Below are 21,597 nucleotides of genomic sequence, written 5' to 3'. Positions count from 1 at the left end.
CTGGTTTACATTGTTTTAGTTACAAAATAGTTTTTTCTTAAAATACCGAAAATAAAAAAAGAGTTTGCTCGGAAAAATTTGATCAAAATTGCCACTGCAATTTTTCTGTACGCTGCTGTAGTCTTTAAATTTCGACTCATACAAAGATCAAGATAGATAAAAAAAATAAAGTTATATTACGTTGAATACTTCGCTTATTCCCCTTAAGCGGGTGAAGATACAGAAGCTTCTCACGCATCATAAAAGAAGTGTGCTAGTTTGCTTCTTCAAATCAAGTACCCCGTCGAAAGCTTTTAGGTTTATATAACACTGAAGTGGCTTCATCTATTGCATCCCTTTTATCATTTCGGACTCATTAGTTATCAGAAAAACAATGCATTACTTACCTTGCGCTGTGGGTATAAGCAACTGTGCTCCCTGCACTCCTTGCACCAATTGTCCCGAAGCGAGTATCAATTGCGGCATTTGAGCATTGGCAGCCTGAGTCGGCATTGCTGGTGGAGGTGAGGCATTTGCTGCAGCACCAGCTGCTGCTGCTGCCGCTGCGGCTGCCGCTGCTGAATTCAAAACATTTGCCAAAGTATTTTGTGCCATTGTCTGCCCTTGCACCGTAGTGGAATTGGGCGATGTATTACCAGGATTATCTTGACTACCACCACTACCACAATTACCCGCAAGTGACATGACTTTGTTATTATTATTATTATTAGATGCCGCTGCAGCGGCTGCTGCTGCCGCCAAAACATTTGAAGCAGACAATGCTGTTGGTGAGCAAGGTGCACTGTGGGGCCCAGTGGTGTTAACACCAACTGGAGGCAAACAGGCATTTATGGCACTATTGAAACCGGCGCCAACAGTCAAATTTAGTGGTGAGTTAAGTGCTGCTGCTGCTACTGCTGCGGAGGCATTGATATTCGCTGCTAATCCCTGAAGACTTGCTAATGCAGCAGCTGTTGCGGGCGTCACATTTTGGCCGACGCTAACTGGTGTCGTTGTGTTACCACCGCCAGGTGGCATATGTAGGTGTGTTTGATGATGCTTATGAATGCCATTGCCACCGGATGTATGGTGTTGTTGTTGTTGCTGGAGCGTGGCTAAATTTTGTAATTTTTGTAAATTTATCATATCTTGCACTGCAGTGTATTACGGTTACGGTAAGTGCATGGTATTTTGAGTTATGTATTTAAAATTTTATTTGATGAATTTATATGAGTATTTTTTGTTGTTTTTAGTGTTCGCCAATGTGCAGTGTGTCGAAGCGGAGCGGTGTTATTGTTTTTTGTGAAGTAAGGGAATAAAAATGAGACAAGTTGTAAGTTATTAGTAAAATTTTGTGAGTCAAGCTTTGATGAGTTTAATTCTGTACAGCATGTGTGCATTATGTATATATATGTGTTTTGTTTATCCTGTCTATGGGACATCATATTATGAGTCTGCTTGTAAGCTGTCTGTGAGCAGGGTATATTTGTGCAGCTGTTTGTGCATTGAATGTGTAAGTGTTTTATGGCGCTTTGTTTGGTCGATTAGTTAGCAGTTTTGGGGATTCCCTTAACGCTTGTTTTGGCTAGTCAAGTTAATTGAAACAACTAGAAGGTTAAAATTTTGCAGTGAATTTCCTTCTTTTTAATCAGCGATATAAAAGCATTTAAAACTAGTAGTGGTTTCAAGCAGTTCTTATTGTTAATAGCGGCGAAAGAGTTTATCATGTAATCGCAGCGGCGTAGTGAGAGGGGGCATCTGGCACCGGGCGCTACTCACAGGGGGCGCCAAATGGTCCGCAAAGCAGAACTTCCTGGATAATTGTATTGTTATTATAACTGAATTATGGAAAAAATTGTCTATACTAAAAAATGCATGCATATATCCGGAACACTTGCAATAGGTTGTGGAATAATTGAAAGCATATATCTTTTTTCCTAACGTTAAACATTACGGTGGGAATTATTGAAAAATGCTTTAACAAAAACTGTCAAACGTGAATATGAAACACGATGGAGCGCCAGAATACCCGCGGTTAGCGTTATCTTTGATGGGATAGGTGATGTAGTAGAACACTTAGAACAATTAGCAGAGGACACTAACACCGCAAGTGACACCAGAAGCGAAGCCACAATTCTGTTGCAAAATATACTAAATTTTAGTTTCTTAAGATTAGCTCATTTCTGGTATGAAATCTTAAGGAGGACTGATCGTATGTAGCTCAGTTTATAACAACCGGGGATGAATTTTAGAGAAGCGTATCATGATCATAAATTATTAGCAACTGAACTACCCAAACTATCTTGCCAGGCTAAGACTCCAGCTATTAGGAGTGATACAGCTGTCAGATCTAGAAGAAGAAAGTGGCTTAAGTCCTAGGAAGATTCTAGTATTTGCCAAGAGGACGGAGTTATTTTATACCATAGGTCCTAGTTTTGGATAGGGGTTTTCAGTGTGGTCGTCAAAATAAACTTCGGACTACATAAACACTACGGCCTCATTCAGTCTATGTGAGTTCCTCATGGAACGGCCAATTCAACCTAACCTAACCTAGCTACCCGAAATTCGAGACACTCTCTATGAAGAAGTATTAGAAAAAGCGAGGTCTCTTTGTGAAAAATGGGATATTGATATGGTAAAGCGTGTAAAAGGGCGCTGCAAAATGCCCGGAGAGTCAGCTAGAGATGTTGGTTTTTCCGCAGAACATGGAATTTCTCGCATTATGAAAAGTGTTCTCGATCATCTCTAACAAGGAATACGTACAAGATTTGTACGGCTAAATGACTTTAATTTTAAATTCAGATTTCTCTTAGACGTTGGAAATTTGTTAAACGAGGATAATAACGACTTAGAAAGAAATTGTTAGAACTTGGGTGAATTTTATAATACAGATTTCGATGGAACAGAACTTTTTATCGTAATATGTGACTGCAAAATATTACTTCACAGTAGAAAGGAAATTCAGCCTAAAACTCGTTAGAATTATTTACTTTTATAATCTCGTATGGAGAAGATGTTTTTCCAAAGTTGCGAGTGGCACTTCAAATACTCTTGACTATCTCAGTATCAATCGCTAGCTGCGAATGTTCATTCAGCAAATTAAAACTGATTTTGAAAAATTTACGGTCAACGATGGGGCAAGATCGCCTAAGTGACCCGACAAAAAAATATTTTGCTCCGAGCGCAAGAAAACCTCACTACGCCACTGTGTAATCAGAAAATGTTTCTCGCACGCAAGAGATTTTGATATCTGATTCATATAATCAAGGTTTTGTGCTACTCGAATCAAACCAAGTTTATGCAGTGATTCCCTTAAGTTTACCACCATGCAAAAACTGACCTTGAGTAAACAGCTTTTCAAGCTAAAAAATTGTAATATCAGATCCCAAAAGTCGGACCCTGTATAAAATTTGGGTGGCGCCAACAAATGAGTTGAGCTGTTTTTTAAGACCGGAATCATTTGTTACCATTTAGGTATTCTGTAAAAATTGCTTAATCGATCATAGAAGTATAGAGATTAGAGAGAAATTCAGTAAGAGAACAAAATAGTGTTACAGCCAAAAACTAACTACATTACCTTTTCAAAAGGCTGAAAATTCGTGGCCAGAAGAGATTTTGTGTGCTTAGCAGGTTATTTGGTTCGATTATATTCGTTCGAATATTTCGTTCGAAAATGCTATTTGGGCGCCTTATTTACAGAAAAATTTAAGCTCTCTAAAGAGTAATATTGTATTAGTGAGACATAGAAATGCTAAAACTAAGTATTTTTAGCTATATACTGTTATTGTATAACCTAGTGTGGTATATGTTTGTATTTTTTTTTTTTTATTAAAATTGGATTTCGATATGTACTCACTAGTTCCATTTAGATGCGCCTGTGCTGCAGCTGCTGCTACCGCCAAAGCTGAAGCTGAAGCTTTCGACTCTTGTGCTGCATCGTCAATATCAGACATACGATTAAGCTGTTCACGTGCATCGCAATCTTCACCCACATCGGTATCAATTTGCATCGGTTGTGGTGACGTGGATGGTGACATGTCATGTGATTCATGCGATTGATGTGAATTTGTATCATTATGATTGGCCAGTGAAGCGGCCTTGGCTAAATTTTGATAAAATTCCAATTCTTTGACATGATCTTTATCAAAAGAATTCTGATTGTGTAAATCATTTAGACTACTATTGCTAATCGGTGAGTTAATTTTATGGCTGATTATTTCTTTGTCAAAATCCTAAAATGAAAAAAAAGAAGGTAAAAAGTGTAAGCATTTTATGAAGAAATTTCTATACAAAAACGGTTTAGTGCTATAATGCGCAAGTTTGGACTATTTCACTGAAGAGTGAATGTAAAACTTTCACAGAATCAGAGTTAACAAAAAAAAAATGTTTAAACAAGCTGAAAAGTTAAAGTTAATAAGACGAAAGGTTTCAGCTTCAATGTCTGACAATAATTAATTTTATTGAAGAAATTCTTTCTCTTTTATACATAATTTCTTAACCTACACATACATAATTATTCCAATACTAGCAAACTAAAAATATGTACATTTGTAATAATGGTATGCAAAGTCAGCAGATTGCTATGTATGTAAACCAAGTAAAATGTTTGTGTATGAATATTTGGGTGATTCACATTAACAAAGTAAACAATGTAAATTAATTGTGTGTGAATATTTTGGTGACAAATTAACATTGACGATCGGTAAGTGTATTGACCGGGGTGAGTGACTGAGCAAAAATGTTAAGGTGTGAACTGACAAGGGTTTCGTATTCGGCATTCAATTGATGTTGGCTTACCGCTGTGTTGGGTCAATGTAATTTATGTCGCATAATATTGTAATATGATTATGCTATGACTGCGTGTGGTCGGTTCATAAAAATGCATTGGCATAGAAGTTCATGATGCATAATGCCGCAAATGTATTGCATAGGTGGACATGACGCATAATGCTACAAAGCGCTGTAATTTGTAATAATGATCACACATCACTTGCTGCTCATACGATTTAAAATATCACTCATACGCACTGTAGTCCCCCATCTTTACTGTACGCTGTACGCTAAAACAAATTTAAGGCTAAGTTTATGATCGAGCGTAATCGCATCGCACGATGCGACGAGAATCGCTGTTAGCGATGAACTATATTAGTACATATGGAGATGTTTATGACAAAGCGATTAGCGTAAAGCGAATTGAGCGATTGCAAGCGACAAAAACGACGAAAATTTGCAACCAAACTATTTTGATTTAGTTGAGCGAAATTAGCCAAAAAATATGGATGTTTTTATTGAAAAGCTACGTGACAAGCAGTGTTTGTGGAATTTGCGTCATGCAGTTTACTACAATTGCGATTGGATGCACTTGATTTTTTTTTTCTTACGTATACTTTTTAAATATTTTTTTCGTAACAAATAGCTATTTTCTAATAATAAAATTTTACCTTACTACTACTTTTTAATGTATATGCATGCTGCTTTCTCTACACTGCCACAACGTGAATAAAAAGAAGTTGAGTGGTATTGTTGAGCATTCCATCGCTTGCGATTTCGCTCTACTATAAACACTCAATCGCCAGCGATAACGCTAGCGAAAATGTAACAAGCGAGTAGCCTAATGCATTGCATCAAAAGCCAAAAAATAAAAAAAAAAATACTTATATTAATAACAGCCTATTCAATTATGCCTAGTTCATCACGTGTATGTGTATGTAACGAGGAATCAACACTCAAACATAGTACAATTTACTCATATCAACAATATGCGACAAACAACATGTCGTTCGCCAGATATCTCAATCGTGAGCGCAGAACTCGTAAACTGCGTCAACTGGCAGCCGATGGTATCATTGGCATCCGACCACCTGCCTATACTTGTTTCGCTCGAGCGTACCGCCGACTTCATCGTCACCGAAAAACGCACTTTCATAAACTTTAAAAAAGGAAAGTGGGGAGAATATAAATCCTTTACAGACAACCTCTTTGCTGCCCTCCCTATCCCGACTGATGCCCGCCAAGGGGAGCGTGCCTTTCGCAAGGTCATTGAATCCGCCTCGGCACGTTTCATTCCCGCCGGGAGAATTCCCGAAATCCGGCCCCACTTCCCGGCGGAGGCCGCAAACTTAGCGAGAGAACGTGACCTTATAAGGCAGCTTGATCCAGGCGACCCCCAAATAAGGGATATAAACCAACGCATCAGATTGCTTGTAGATGAACACAAGCGGGCGAAATGGGAGGAGCACCTAAGAGGTTGTAACCTCTCTACCGGTGTGGGTAAACTTTGGTCCACCGTAAAGTCCCTATCGAATCCGACTAAGCACAAAGACAAAGTTTCCATCGCCTTTGGCGACAAAGTGCTGTCGGATGCGAAAAAATGCGCGAGCGCTTTCTGCCGACAATATATAATGCATTCTACGGTCGACAAAGTTAGACGGAGGGCCAACAGACACGCACATAAACACAAATTCAGCGCGTCACCAATCACCATCACCGCTAAAGAGGTTGAGGACGCCATTGGTCGCGCTAAACCATCCAAAGCAGTGGGCCCAGACGGCATAGCCATGCCGATGCTTAAAAGCCTAGGGAAAGAGGGTTTCAAATATTTAGCGCAGGTCTTCAACCTGTCTCTTTCCACCTTTGTCATACCCGAGAAATGGAGAATGGCCAAGGTGGTCCCGCTACTAAAGCCTGGTAAACCAGCTAACATAGGAGAGTCGTATCGTCCGATATCTCTCCTATCGCCAGTAGCAAAGACGCTCGAAGCCATTTTGCTCCCTTATTTCCAAGCAAATTTGCAACTAGCCTCCCATCAGCATGGCTTCAGAAAACTCCATAGCACTACCTCCGCGCTAAATGCCATTAGTACCCAGATAAATTGCGGTTTAAATCAAAACCCCCACCATAGAACAGTACTCGTAGCGCTAGACCTATCAAAAGCTTTTGATACGGTCAACCACGGCTCGTTACTGCAAGACCTGGAAGGGTCTACCCTTCCCCCATGTCTTAAAAGGTGGACCGCAAATTATCTGGGTGGTCGGCAGGCATCGGTGCTATTTAGAAACGAAACATCAAAGCCAAGGAGAATTAAACAAGGGGCGCCACAGGGTGGTGTCCTATCCCCACTTTTGTTTAATTTCTACATATCTAAACTACCTTCACCACCGGAAGGAGTCACAATCGTTTCCTACGCCGATGACTGCACAGTAATGGCCACAGGCCCAGGCCCACAGATCGATGAGCTATGCAATAAAATAAACGGCTACCTCCCTGATCTCTCCAGTTTTTTCGCCTCGCGAAACCTGGCATTATCACCGACTAAATCTTCCGCGACCTTATTTACAACATGGACGTCCCAAATGTCGACCATTTTGAACATCCACGTCGATGGCTCTACGCTACCGACTGTCCTACACCCCAAAATCTTGGGTGTGACGTTTGATCAGGATCTACATTTTGGTGAGCACGCAGCCGCAATTGTTCCGAGAATTCAGAGCCGTAACAAAATCCTCAAATCCCTTGCTGGCAGTACCTGGGGAAAAGATAAAGAAACGCTCATGACTACATACAAAGCAATTAGCCAGCCGATTACGTGCTACGCGTCACCCATATGGTCGCCAAGCCTAAAAATTACCCACTGGAAGAAGCTACAGGCCTGCCAAAATACTGCTCTCAGAATTGCCACGGGCTGTCTTCTTATGTCCCCAGAACACCATCTACATAATGAGGCGAGAATACTCCCCATCAGGGAAAGAAACGAGATGCTGACCAAACAGTTCCTGTTGAATACCCAGAAACCTGGGCATCCCAACAGACATCTGATTGACGAGCCAGCACCGCCTAGGGGCTTAAGGAGTCATCTCCGTAAGCATTTTGAGGAAATACGGCATCTGAGAACACAGCCGTATGAAGCGAAAAAACACAAGCAGGTCCTTGGTGAACTCCACAAACAGGCGTCGGACCTTTATGCCGGGAATTGCCCGGTGAACCCAGTACTCAAAGTAAAGTATCCAAAACTTGCGGAAGAGGAACGCATACTCCCAAGGGAAACGCGTGTCACTCTGGCTCAACTTCGTTCTGGATACTGTAACAGGTTAAACTCTTACCTATCCAGAATCAACCCCGACATACAAAATGTATGCCCCGCTTGCAATGTGTCCCCACATGACACCAACCATCTCTTTAATTGTAATGTGGAACCAACGCCTCTAACACCCCTTTCCCTATGGTCCACCCCTGTTGAAACAGCAAGTTTCCTTGGACTCCCGTTAGAGGATATTGATGACAGTTTGTGATCGGTCGCGTCTGTTAGGTGGGGCGAAGCACTGCTACAACAACAACAACATAAGTGACTTTATTAAATTATATTTGTACTATATAATTACACAATATGCTCGACTGTAAGCACTTATTCACGTATGTGACTCGCAAATATATGCAAATATGAATTAACGTACAAAACCTGTGCGCGCATTGCATCGCAATGGAGGAAGTAATTTTGTTGTTGTTATTGCTGCCACTCTAATTGCGAATTTTCATAATTCCCTTAATAAGCTCGTTACATGCATACATTTAATGTGGGTACGTATAGTTACATAGAATCATGTTATGTATTCAAATATGTGACAAGCAGGGGATATCAATGACTTTATAGTCATCTAACGTAATCTACTCTTTGCCAGCTATAACATATGCCAATGAATGTGTGTGTGTATGTGTGCATTTGTATTATGTTAATAAGTTAAATGTAATTTTATTCGATTTTATTGTTTAAAGCTTTTCACACGTTTGTCTATTTAAAAGCTTGTTATTTGCGCTTATACCCTTGTTTCTGTTTTTGCAATAAAGCTGACATTAATTCATGCAGAACGCGTTACATTTGATTTCCACACTTAATGCAACTTATTTATAGAATCACATAGAGAGTGGAGGAGAAAATAAGTGGTTTAAATTAGTTGCGTGTGAAATATTTTAAATATGATATTTAAAAATTAAATAAATATTGCATAGTCTTAATGATGAGAAAGGCAAAGTTGGTATTATTGAAATTTAGTTCCCGATATTGAACACTTACTTTCGACAATTTGAAATGTTATGAAAATATTATTTAGTACTTTGCAATTGTTATTTGCTGAATTCCCTATCCGCCCTTCATTTGTCTATTTGATCTTCGGTAATTGTTCACAATAATATATACTTTCTAAGCATTCATAAATATTTCGTCGGCTTAAAGTGTAAACCAACTAGGTAATATTTTGGCGAAACCGAATTTTTGTTGCAGCTCGGTAAAGCAGGCGATATCACATCACCAAGGCAAAGCATCAACATCATTTGATGACCATTAACAAAGTAAGCGGAATTTACACTCTGTATACTTTCTATGAAATATTTTGAAGTGTAAAGATATATGCTCCGACTTTGGGCGAATATAGATTGTAAGCGTAGGGTAAGTGTAAGCGTGACGTAATCTTCGGAAGTGATATGCTATATGAAGGAACATGTCGTAGACGTTGTGTACACTGTATGGGGGAATAGAGAATGTAAGCGTAAGTATAGTCAGTACACTGTAGATTAATGTGGAAATATTGTACGCGATAAAATTGATATGAGCGATATCAGACAACAACTTAAGGAAAGGCGTGACGGGATATTGACTATTGATAGGTATGTTATGGATAAGGTATAGACGAGTTATCGATTTTTGAGATCGATAGCATAAGCTATCAATGGATTCTCGATTTTTCATAGCCGAGTTATCAGTTTATTAAACATTTGTTATCGAGGAGTTATGGATTTGTTATCAGAAGTTTATCGATTTGTTATCGAAAAAATTTTGATATGTTATTAAGAAGTTATCCATTTGCTAGCAAAAAGTTAACAATATTTTAAGGATCTGTATCGAATGTTTCTCGGAAACATATTTATCGAAAAGATATTGATTTACTATCAAAAAGTAATCGAAAAGTTTTTGATTTGTTATCAAGAAGTTATACATTTGTTGGCAAAAGATTATCGATACCGAACAGTTACCGACTTGTTATCGAAAATTTATCGATTTGTTACCGAAAAATTTTGGATTTTTTATCAAGAAGTTTGTTAGCAAAAACGATATTTTATCGATATGTATAGATTATTTTACTCATTAGATTTCACATTGAACTTCACGAGCACTTGCTACTTTTTTTACACGTTTTATGGCGAGCCGTGCCGTCGCGAGTTTGCTTTAAGCCGGAGGTTTAAGGTGGAAGTCCATGCGCCTGGTAAATGTCCATGGCTAGGCAACGAAGCTCGAAACGATTCCACTGGAAGCACCATATAATTCAAAAGCGTCTTTTCCGAAGGCCTTCTGTCTTTGTTCCAAGCGCTTTTTCAAAATGAGCAAAATAACCGACTCTAAGAATGTACCCTGGCGGCCACCGTGGTGCGATGGTAGCGTGCTCCGCCTACCACACCGGATGCCCTGGGTTCAAACCCCGGGCAAAGCAACAACAAAATTTTTAGAAATAAGGTTTTTCAATTAGAAGAAAATTTTTCTAAGCGGGGTCGCCCCTCGGCAGCGTTTGGCAAGCGCTCCGGGTGTATTTCTGCCATGAAAAGCTCTCAGTGAAAACTCATCTTCCTTCCAGATGCCGTTCGGAGTCGGCATAAAATCATGTAGGTCCCATCCTGCCAATTTGTAGGGAAAATCAAGTGGAGCACGACGCAAATTGGAAGAGAAGCTCGGCCTTAGATCTCTTCGGAGGTTATCGCGCTTTACATTTATTTATTTTAAGGATGTACCCGCTCTAAAAATGTTCCTGGCGCTAAAACGATACCTGATTCAAAGGAGTACTCAGTTCTAAAAAAGTATTTGGTTTTAAAAAGAATACTCTGATCTGAAAAACAACCATCCGAAAAAGTATCAGGTTCACAAGATTTGCGCGCACACCCGCAAAAGTAACCGATTGTAAAAAGAAACAGGATTTAAAAAACTACCAGGTTTTTAGGAAGTATCCAGACCAGAAAAAGTATCCCTTTCCAAAAGGGTGTCCTGGTCCGAAAATGTACTCGATTCTAGAAAAGTATCCGGATCTGAAAAATTACCAGGATCCAGAAAGATACTTAGCTCTAAGGTTTTAAAAAACATCCGTATCCAAAAATACCCAGTTTCAAAGTTCTAAAAAATCACCCGGATACAGAAAAGTACCCAGTTGCAAGGTTCTAAAAAATTACCCCGGTTCCAAAGTACTCGGATCCGGAAAAGTAGCAGGCTTTTTCGGTAATCGGTTTTGAAAAAGAACTGGGATCCGTCACAAAAATTCTACGGTTATAAAAATGTAACCAGTTCTGCATTGTAAAGAAAATACAAGATTTTCACTAAAAGAATTCGAATAAAAGTGCCTACCTCACATTCGTAGCGTTTGATCTTTAACACACAACTTTCAGTGAAAAAACTACACATTAATCATACCCTACAAATTGGAAAGCATCTTTTTCGCAGCTATTCGGAGGATGGTGAGGTGGAATTATCGCAACAATTTATGTGGTACTGTGCAGTTTTTGCTAGAAGTGGGACAAGGTATTTCAGTCTCGGCTCACAAGGATAACCGAAGGACTTATAGGTCGGTCTTATTTGCAACTGCATCGTTTCTACGCAGTGATTCTCATAGAAGATATAGCTTACCTTTTCATTATCTTATAACTGAATATAATGGACCTCCATGCTGGTTTGTATGTAAGGCCGTGGTATCTAAACCACATTCTCACCCTACCTAACATATTAAATAGCTCACGATTTTCAAACTTTTTTTCCATAAAAAAATCTTAAATTTAACTAACACTTTTTGCCATTCACACGAAAGATAAAAAAATAAAGCGATTTCTCCATTTAATGGCACATTTTATCGAATTCATATTATATTTAAACATTTCATTTTAACTTCCGCCCTTTTGCTCGCCTCTTTGAAACTGTCTCTATCTTAATATCATAAGCTACATTGACGTTATTATTGCGACGATGGCATTTAATGCAATTATGTTAATTTCCTATGCAAATAACCTGTCGCGCATTTAATTGCAAGCGATGGCAAAATTTCTCACCCAACTAAAATTTAGTAAGCAGCAGCAGCGGCAAAAGCGACTCCTTAATAGCAACGTTCGGCTATTTACCCTGCTAAAGCGACAAACGCAAACATACACACACATACACACATTTACATCTAAACCAAATGTCATTAAGCAAGCGCTATAGTAACACTTGCTTGTTGTTTTTATTATTTTATTTCTTTGCTAAATGGTAAAGCAAGGGACAGCTGTCAATGCGCCAAAGTATTGGGCGAGCTCTGAAAAAAAAAGAGTATGAATCGTTTGCTGTTGCTGGGTGGCTAATAGTGGCCAGTATTAATTGCCAATAATTACTATTGGTTTTACCAAACGTGTTTTCCTTTCTTTTTTTTTTTTGTTGTTTTTTTTTTTTTATAGATTTTTCATGAAAACTCTTTTCAAATGCTTGGGGCCAAATGCTACCTTTTTCTTTTTTTTTTACTTGATTTACCTTTGCTTCATTTGCATCATCACGTTTGCTATTTACGATTTGTTTAACGTCTTTAATGATTATTTTTTTTTAATTTTTACAGATTTTTTTTCAGAACTTTTTCTTCTCTGTTTGTTTTTATATTTAATTTGTTGCATTAGCATTAAGTAGCGTATCAATGGCATGAGCGAAATAAGGTGAAGTTGTTATGTAAAATATTTAGCACCAAAGGACTTAAATCTTTTGTGTTTTGTAAAAATCGTCGTGTGACAAAACAAAAAATATTTGTTGGTTCCTTTGCTTGAAATCTGGCAGAGGATGTGATTGTAACTTTAAGTGTTACCTTGTTTTAAGTGTACAAATTGTGGTAGCATTGCCAATTGAGGGTAAGCAGTTGGCGAAATTGCTTGACACATTTCTGTGGCCACAGGGGATAACAGCCAAAGTCGAGTTAGTTTGAAAAAAAGTTATAACAAGCATTGAGTTCTTCACATTTAGGTTTATCAACACAGTTTGCATGGTCTTTGATCAGGAAACAAGAAACGAAGTATTGAGGGTATAAAACGAAACAACGGAAGTATAAGTATGAAGAAAGCAATTGGGATAAAGTTGTATAAGAACACGACATGGCTTTGGTATAATATATTTTTAAGCAGATCATCGCAAAGAACCAGACCGAATCCCATTCGCGTAATAAACGGCTTTGAATAGAGTTTCGACGTTAAATCGAAGAAACTGTTGCCTATTCCTAATCCCATTTGCCTTGTTATTGTTGTAGCAGTGCTTCGCCCCATCCAATAGGTGTGACCGATCACAAATTGTCATCAATATTCTCTAACGGGAGTCCAAGCAAGAGAGGGGTCTTAGAGGTGTTGGTTCCACAAAACAGTTGAAGAGATGGTAGGTGTCATGTGGGGACACGTTACAAGTAGGACATTTGTTTTGTATGTGGGGGTTGATTCTGGATAGGTAAGAGTTTAACCTGTTTCAGCATCCAGATCGAAGTTAAGCTAGCGTGACTCGCATTTCCCTAGGAAGTGTGTGCGTTCCTCTTTTGCAAGTTTTTTTTTATTGTTTATTGTTCTTTGAGTACAGGATTCACCAGGCAATTCCTGGCATAGAGGTCCGACGCCTGTTTGTGGAGTTCACTGGGACCTGCTTGTATTTTTTGGCTTCACACGACAGTGTTCTCAGTTACCGTATTTCCTCATAATGCTTAAGGAGATGACACATTAAGCCCCTGTGCGGTGAGGGCTCATCAATCAGATGTCTGTTAGGATGCCCAAGTTTCTGGGTATTCAACAGGAACTGTTTGGTTAGCATTTCATTTCTCTTCCTAACGGCGAGTATTCTCACCTCATTATGTAGATGGTGCTCTGGGGACATAAGAAGACAACCCGTGGCGGTTCTGAGGGTAGTATTTTGGCAGGCCTATAGCTTCTTCCAGTGAGTAGTCTTTAGGCTTGGCGACCATATCGGGGACGCGTAGCATGCAATAGCCTAGCCAATTGCTTTGTAAGTGGTAATGAGCGTTTCTTTATCTTTTCCCCAAGTACTGCCAGCAAGAGATTTAAGGATTTTATTACGGCTTTGATCAAATGTCACACCCAACATTTTTGGGTGTAAGACAGTCGCTTGCGTAGTGCCATTGACGTGGATGCACAAAGTTGTCGACATTTGGGACGTCCATGTTGTAAATAGAGTCGCCGATAATTTAGTCGGTGATAATGTCAGATTTCGCGAGGTGAAAAAACTGGAGATATCAGGGAGTTAGCCGTTTATTTTGCTGCATTGCATGAAAAAGGGCTTTTAATATATTTTCCAGCTACAATCGAAGCAACTGTCGCCTCCTCCATCCTATCGTCACGCGCTTTCAATTTTTCAACAAAACAGTCGAATTTTGTACGAGTTAGGACTTATCAGAAATATGAAGGCCTTACGGCTACCATTCTCATTATCTTTTAATTACTTCTGCACTATTACTTTTCATTCCATTACATCAGAGTTGTCTCAAAGCTAAACAAATATTGGATACCTAGATGACACGCAATTACTCTGACCATAACATCTATACCAAAATTTATGCAAATTGTGAAATTTGTTTAAAAAAAAGGTTAATTTGTTGTTGTTGTATGGACACACATTAAACCGAGATTTAAGAGAATGTTATGGATGTTGATCGTTTTTTTCAGGCTATGGAGGTTCGCTTAAATACTTGTCCGATTGTCTCGAAAATAATTTGGTATAATCAGTTCGAACCTTCTTGCGCATGTTCGTAACGAGAGCTCGCGGCGGCTGTGCGCTCTTAGTGCTACACACTTACCTTGGAGCAAAATAGCCGTAAAAGGATAAGTTGCAAACGAACCACCAAGAAAGCATAGACGTCGATTTTTTGTGCGCATGTATATGAAAATACTTACGTAGCAATAAATTACTATGCAGAAATGAACTACGGTAACGTTCGATTGTTAATTGTTTTGATACTGATCTTATTTTTTTTAATTTGTGGTATACAGGTCTGAGACGCACACGGTCACGAAATGAATTGGCATCACTGTGCTAGGTTATCAACTCATACTCCATTCGCAAGGAATGTTGTTTTGCCAAAGCCCAGCCCTCAAAAATTTTTAAAAAGTACAACTTCATGACTGATTTACGGATGCGAGGTCCTTACCATTAATCTCTCACTAGTAATATCTTGTTTCTCCTCCATCGTTGACTTGATGTGGTCAATTACACCACTCTACAAAAAAAATGTGTTCTTTGTCCTAAGTTTATTTCATGATTTTCTGTTTTATTATAAACAAAAATGAAAAGAAAATACCTTTTTTCGGTATAAAGTTTGCTTTCGTATTAGTTATAGTAACAATTCTCATGGCGCTAGAGTAATAACTAAACAACCATCATGAGTTTCATACAAATCTAGAATAACCTAAAATGTCGTCATGAAAGTGTAAATATGAAGCTGATGCTTTTTGTTATATACATATGTGGACAATTTATTAAGGTTCGAGATATAAAATATGAATTAAATACATCTCTTATCCTCTGTGAAGCCTACGAAGCATATTTTGGTTGTCCTGTTTCGAATTAATACAAGACATAGGCTCCACATGTTGCTTGTAGTTATTGTAAAAGATATTTGGAAGGTAAGCAAATTTTATTTAAATAGTAAATTAAATAAAGTACTCTGAAAGAAAAAGACTGGTAAAATCAACCGAAATACAGGTCAATTCAACCGAAATTTCTGCCAATTTTTATACATCGCAACAAGATGTTGAATCAACTGCGCACAAATCGTTGATTCGTAATTGACCGTTTTAGTAGTCAAATGAACAAAAAAAAAGTTGTTGCGACAGCTTTGTACGAAAGTACCTATGTTGCGGCATTTGCAAGGCAGATGAATTTTCACTGAGATCTTTTCATGGCAGAAATACACTCGGAGTGCTTACCGAACTGTGCCGGGGGCCGACCCCGCTTAGGAAAATTGTCTTCTAATTGAAAAACCTTATTTCTAAAATTTTTTTGTTGCTTTGCCACGGCGGCCGCCATATACATATGTAAATATGTGGATACATATAGTACACAACATACATAAGTACAAAGTAGAGAGAGCAGTGAGCGTAAAATTCTCTTTGAAATTTGCTCATAGTCAATATATGATCTGTTGATCGCTGTTGAAATGACCAGTGAGATCAGTTGTTTTACAAAAAAAATCAGTTAGATTGATTAGGAATCTGTCAATTTTACAGAATTTTGTTAACTTAAGAACTCGGTCGAATTAACCACAATTCGATCAATTTCACCGAATTTCCGTTAAGTCAAGAAAAACAGAACCGATCTACTGATTTTACTAGCACCATTTCTTTCAGTGTAGACATATTGATTCTCTTACTATCGAGGTGAGAAAAAATCTATGAAATTTGCAACACCAAGAATCTGGCGAGAACCAAATCCCAGTATAAGACGTAGAGGTAAAAATGCAAAACCTATCGAATATCCTGATCTTGAGTCTTCTTCTGCTGTAGTGGCACACAATTTGACACGACCAGTACCAGAGCCACCGAAAAAAATATCGCAGAGAAGTGGACCATCTCTTAGTTCTTATAAAGGCAATGCTGATAAGGAGTTTTTACCGACACCAGAACAACAAAACATCATTTCATCACTACTGAAGATTTTAATGATTTGATTAGAGATTTAGATTTACCAAAAAGTAAAGCAGAGCTTTTAGGCTCTTCTTCGAACAACGTTATCAAGGCCAATATAATGAAAACATGATGGGAGACTATATTTGGGGTTTATTGAGGGATAGTACCTATGAACAGAAAAGAAAAAGTAAAAGTGTACAATTTTAAATCAATTTCCACTTTTTTGTAAGTTATTTCGATATTAAAACTTTATAAAAATATTTATTTGAATTGTTTCATTTTCAAGTAAAAATTAAAACCACAGGTTTTAAAAAATTTGAACCGGTGTCCAAGGTGTTAGTATCCGATAGTACTTGATTCATTAACGGGAAATAACTGTAACTTCAAAACTAATACTTAAAAGGTTTCGTATGTATTTAGTTATTAAAATCACATCTCATACGCTTGAAGGAAATACAGCTTTTTAACGGTTCCTGTGTTACAGTCACGCCTTTCCTCTAGTTCAACGCGATTTTGGTCCTGATATTTGTATAATTAGCTAGACTACCAGGAGTACATACCGCTAAGGCTTTGCAGGCGAGTGCAGTTCTGTGGGTGACAGAAAAGGTCATTATAAGATTCATCAATTTCAGAGTACATGGTGTACCCCACCTCCTAAGGTTTTACCGAACGTAGCCTCGTCTGCGAAATATGTACGCACTTAGTTTGGGTAAGGATGACAATTAGTTTGTAGAAGCTGTAAAGCGATAACGTTATATAATTCGCATACTAACATAATGTGTAAATTCCACATGTCTGATGTCTGTGTTCTTATCGGACAAATCACAAAGTCACAGTATACACCATATAGGATTGATATGCGTAGGTGGTAAAGTTGATTAGAGTTATATTAGGTTGCAAATTAAGGCAAGGCAAGACAAATTTTCGATTATTTATCGAAATGTTATCGATTATTTATTAAAAGCTGGTCTGAAAACCGTATCCATTTGTTATCTTAAAGTTATCAATTAGTCCTCGGTGTTTTATGAATTTGTTACCGATGTGTTATCAATTTTTTAACCGGCGAATTATCGATTTCCGTAGAAATGTTATCGAAAATTTGTCAATTTGTGATCGATTTTTCATCAAAACGTAAAGAAGTTATCGATTTCTTATTGTTATCGGAGTGTTATCGCAGAGTCAAGAATTTGTTATGAAACACCGACAACGGAAAACTTCAATAAAAATAATCCCAAAATAATCCAATGATTGGGCAGTCAAAAATACATAAACCGACGGCAACAATTTGCTATGGGTAATAGTAGTTAATTATGGCGTGAAAAGCATTACCGATATAAGCAAAAGCGCTAAATATATAAAAAGTCATAAGCCTAACATATTTACAACTAGGTTATGTTTAATTGAAATGTAAGGCCAGCGGAAGACGCGACTCAATGGGATGTGATTAAAAACTATCACGGTACCACTTTCAATTACTGCGCGTGTTAAGTTCGTTATCCTGATTGCTGTCTCGCAAATTAGAGTTGTAAAACTTTCAATAGCAAAGGTTGTAAACTGAAAGGCGCAGGGCAGCAACAGGGGATGTGCAAACATATTTCTTCCAGCAAAACCAACTTCATACATCTGCTGGTAATGAGACTTCGGTTTCAAACTCTTTAGTCAAAAAGTAGCATATCTTCAGAGGACTTGCATATAAACTTTTAGAGTTACGTCTACATTTGCTTCCATTCAATTGAATACCTCCAATTGCGATAGGCCCTGTTCAATTAATGTCAACCAACTCACTTTGATGCCTTTCTGTTTGCATTCTCACAAAAAATTCCTAAAAAACACAGCCGTCTGATAGTTTTTGATCTCACATAAATCGCTTCAAGTCATTACTATACCAGCGTTCATAAATACAAAAAAAAGTGTACCCAACTTTAAAAAATCAGTCTCCTCCGCGCCGTGAGCATTCACAAATATGTTGCAAAGTTAATTCATTTCGCATCAATGCATGTGACCAACTTCATATTACTATTCAGCGTTTTTTTTGCACTAAGCTTACAATCCCGTAAGTGTGCAAGAGACGCTTGAATGGCAGACGTGTCGATAAATTTAAAGTCAACACATATACATACATGTGAATATACTTAAACGCTTAATATAAAAAACTACACACATATTAATGTAAATACATATGTGTGTATGTGTTGTAATCAGTTGAAACCAATAATGATCAGTGGTGGCTATCGTGGGTGCAGGACATTCACATTATTGGTGTATACAAAAGCATATACATACACTTACTTACATATTTATAATAGTGTATAGACTGCTAGCCAAGTGATAGCGTCGGAAGTCAATGTGCTATTTTAACAGCAACAACAACAACAACACTAGCAAATCCTATCAGCATACAGTAACAGTCATAAATCTCAGCATAGTTTCGATATGCGCGCAAAACATTGAACTTTATAGCATTTCCAACACCACCGGCAACAACAACAACGTTAGCAGGCAACGACCATCCAAAACGCAGTCAGTGAGCTGGAGAAACACAAAAGTAGACACTATGCTATCCTTATATACATACATACATGCACACATAAAAGCTGTGTTGCATATGAACAGGTAAGTAAGTAGAGCCACGCTTGTCCTTTGAATATACTGGCGCATGTTGTAAGTAAAGTAATTGCAATGTTTTAAAGTGCTTCATAATTTGTTCAGCTTCGCGTGGCCTTAAACTGAAGCATAGTTTAAATACCTTTTTATATCTACAATTGCATATTTGTATAAACATAATTAATAATACATATGCGCATTGAATGTAAAAGTTTACGAAATATGTTTGCTGACCACTTCACTTTTTATTCTGATTATTGGCCATGCATTGCATATGTTAAGGCGCATTTACATTAATTGAATTTGTGTGATAATTACGTTATGTTCGAACTTTATTATTGTTACCTATAATATTGGTTATTGTTCTTGTTGCTGAAACATATTTTTTGTTTGTTCGTTTTTCTCTGATTATTGAAAAGTTCGAGTAGCCTGTTTTAATAGTTAATAGGCATTTTCCGTACGATTACAAAGTAAATGTGCTATGAAGTACTTTTTGAAATGAGGTATGAGCCTTTCATTGACGTTGATTATTAAATACAAAGTTATCAAAGATAAAGTGAATTTAATCAAGGTGAAATAAAGAGTCGCTCAGTGGCATTTACCACCATTCGAGGTATAAATGGAATACATTTTTTTAAAAAGTTTGTAAAAAAATCACATTTTCAATAATAAGGAAATTTTTTCTTTCATGCTTAACCAAACATAACCAAAGAAAGCATAAAAAATTAATGTAAGTCGCGACAACCTCCGAAGATATTTAAGGCCTAGGTTTTCTTCCAATTTGCGCCGTACTCCTTTTAATATTTCCTACAAATTGGCGGAACGGGACTTAATTGTTTCATGCCGACTCCGAACGGCATCTGCAAGACAAATGAGTTTTCACCGACAGCTTTTCATGGCGAGAATACACTCGGAGCGCTTTCCAAACACTATCCAGGGGCTACGCCGCTTAGAAACATTTTCTTCTAATTGTTGTGAACCCAGGATCTTCGGGGTAGATGGCGTAGCACGATACCATCACACTATGGTGGCCTCCAAAGAAATTGCTGCTTTCAAATCGGAAAAGTCTCTTAATAAACTTTTGGTACGCCTAAAAGCACACATTAGTTATTTCTGCTCCTTAGACATCTACCCACTTTCTGCCAGTTTTACTAGAATTTCAAGCACCATCCAACATTTTTTTGAAATATTCTAGCAACATCGTATATCTGCAAGGTATTCTCAAAAATTGTAATAAAATTTACAGACCATTACCAGTTTGTGAAAGAAATTTTAAAAAGTTCTATCACGTACTGGGAGAAAACTTATTCAATATAAGCAAAATCTGCACACTTGCTAAACAAAATTCTCAAAATTTTTATCAAAAATTTAGAAAATGTCGTAACTTCAGTAGCAATTTTTGAGGGAAAATATTTCTACAATCTATCTGAAGGTAATTTTTGCCTTTGAAATGCTTATGATAAATAAAATATGTTTGCCTTGACATCGGAAAAGTTTCTGAAGCAATTTTTGCTGCTTCTAAAGGCATACTTTAGTTATTTCTACTGATTGAAAGTCTAACCACTTCTGTCAGTTTCACCTCAAATTCCGAGCATCATCCCAGGTATTTTCTTGCAAAATACCAATCCGAGCGCATATCTGTGTAATACCAGCTTTACTCGGAATATATTGTAACGCCCGAGATCGAATGAATGTTGCATTATTTTTTCTGTTTTGATTGTTGATAATTTAGTTTATTGTTCTGTAAATTGAATTGAATTTTGTTCGCATATTTGGTGAAATTTTCGTTTAAAACATTTTATTGTTGTATGTTATTGTAATGCATGTGGGTACACAATATTTTTGGTTTTTTCGTTCGGTGCAAAGATAAACAAATTTTCTGGCGTTCCAACTCTAGAGCAAGCAACATATAGCTGGCCATGGGAAAAGCACGGACTCTCTGAATTTAATCCTGCAACAGTAAGCGATAGTCCTTGTGCTTTGTTCATTGTAATTGCAAAAGCAAGCCCTAAAGGAAACTGTAAGAGTTTAATAATTCATTTGGATAATTCACAATTTGATCTTCATCTGTAACTGTGACGATCGATTTATATTTCTTCACTTCACCAGGAATTTGATTTTGAATGCGATCATTCGTTTTCTTAACATGATCATTTTTCGGAGCTAAGATTGCTCGTTCGCATAGCAAAAAAAAAAATTATTTAAAATTCTTAATTCTGAAATATGAAAAACCTTCGTCTTGATCGGAGGAGCCTATAACCAAAATTGGTGATGATTGAAGTGTGGGAAACACGTTTCTATAGAGAATACACACACAAAATTGAATTTTTATATATAGATATAGATGTAGATAGACTG

At 37.6% G+C, this 21,597-nt stretch overlaps 1 protein-coding gene across 3 annotated transcripts in view; it reads right to left on the bottom strand.

Annotated features, from left to right (window-relative positions):
* The window catches only part of pdm3 (pou domain motif 3), a 363,061-nt gene that overhangs the window by 30,984 nt on the left and 310,480 nt on the right, over positions 1-21,597 (bottom strand). For 2 of the 3 annotated variants that reach the window (XM_067771133.1, XM_067771132.1), the window contains 2 exons: positions 3,836-4,211; positions 387-1,133 (listed from right to left, as the gene is read on the bottom strand). In XM_067771133.1, the coding sequence (XP_067627234.1) occupies positions 387-1,133; positions 3,836-4,211 (1,123 nt within the window). The remainder of the gene's footprint in view (positions 1-386; positions 1,134-3,835; positions 4,212-21,597) is intronic. The other variant, XM_067771134.1, reaches the window with a different exon arrangement.

This window comes from Eurosta solidaginis, chromosome 3 (genome assembly GCF_040869045.1).
Source record: "Eurosta solidaginis isolate ZX-2024a chromosome 3, ASM4086904v1, whole genome shotgun sequence".
Classification (NCBI taxonomy): Eukaryota; Metazoa; Arthropoda; class Insecta; order Diptera; family Tephritidae; genus Eurosta; species Eurosta solidaginis.
The sequence above is the reverse complement of the archived record's forward strand: the minus strand, read 5'-3'. Positions and strand labels throughout refer to the sequence as shown.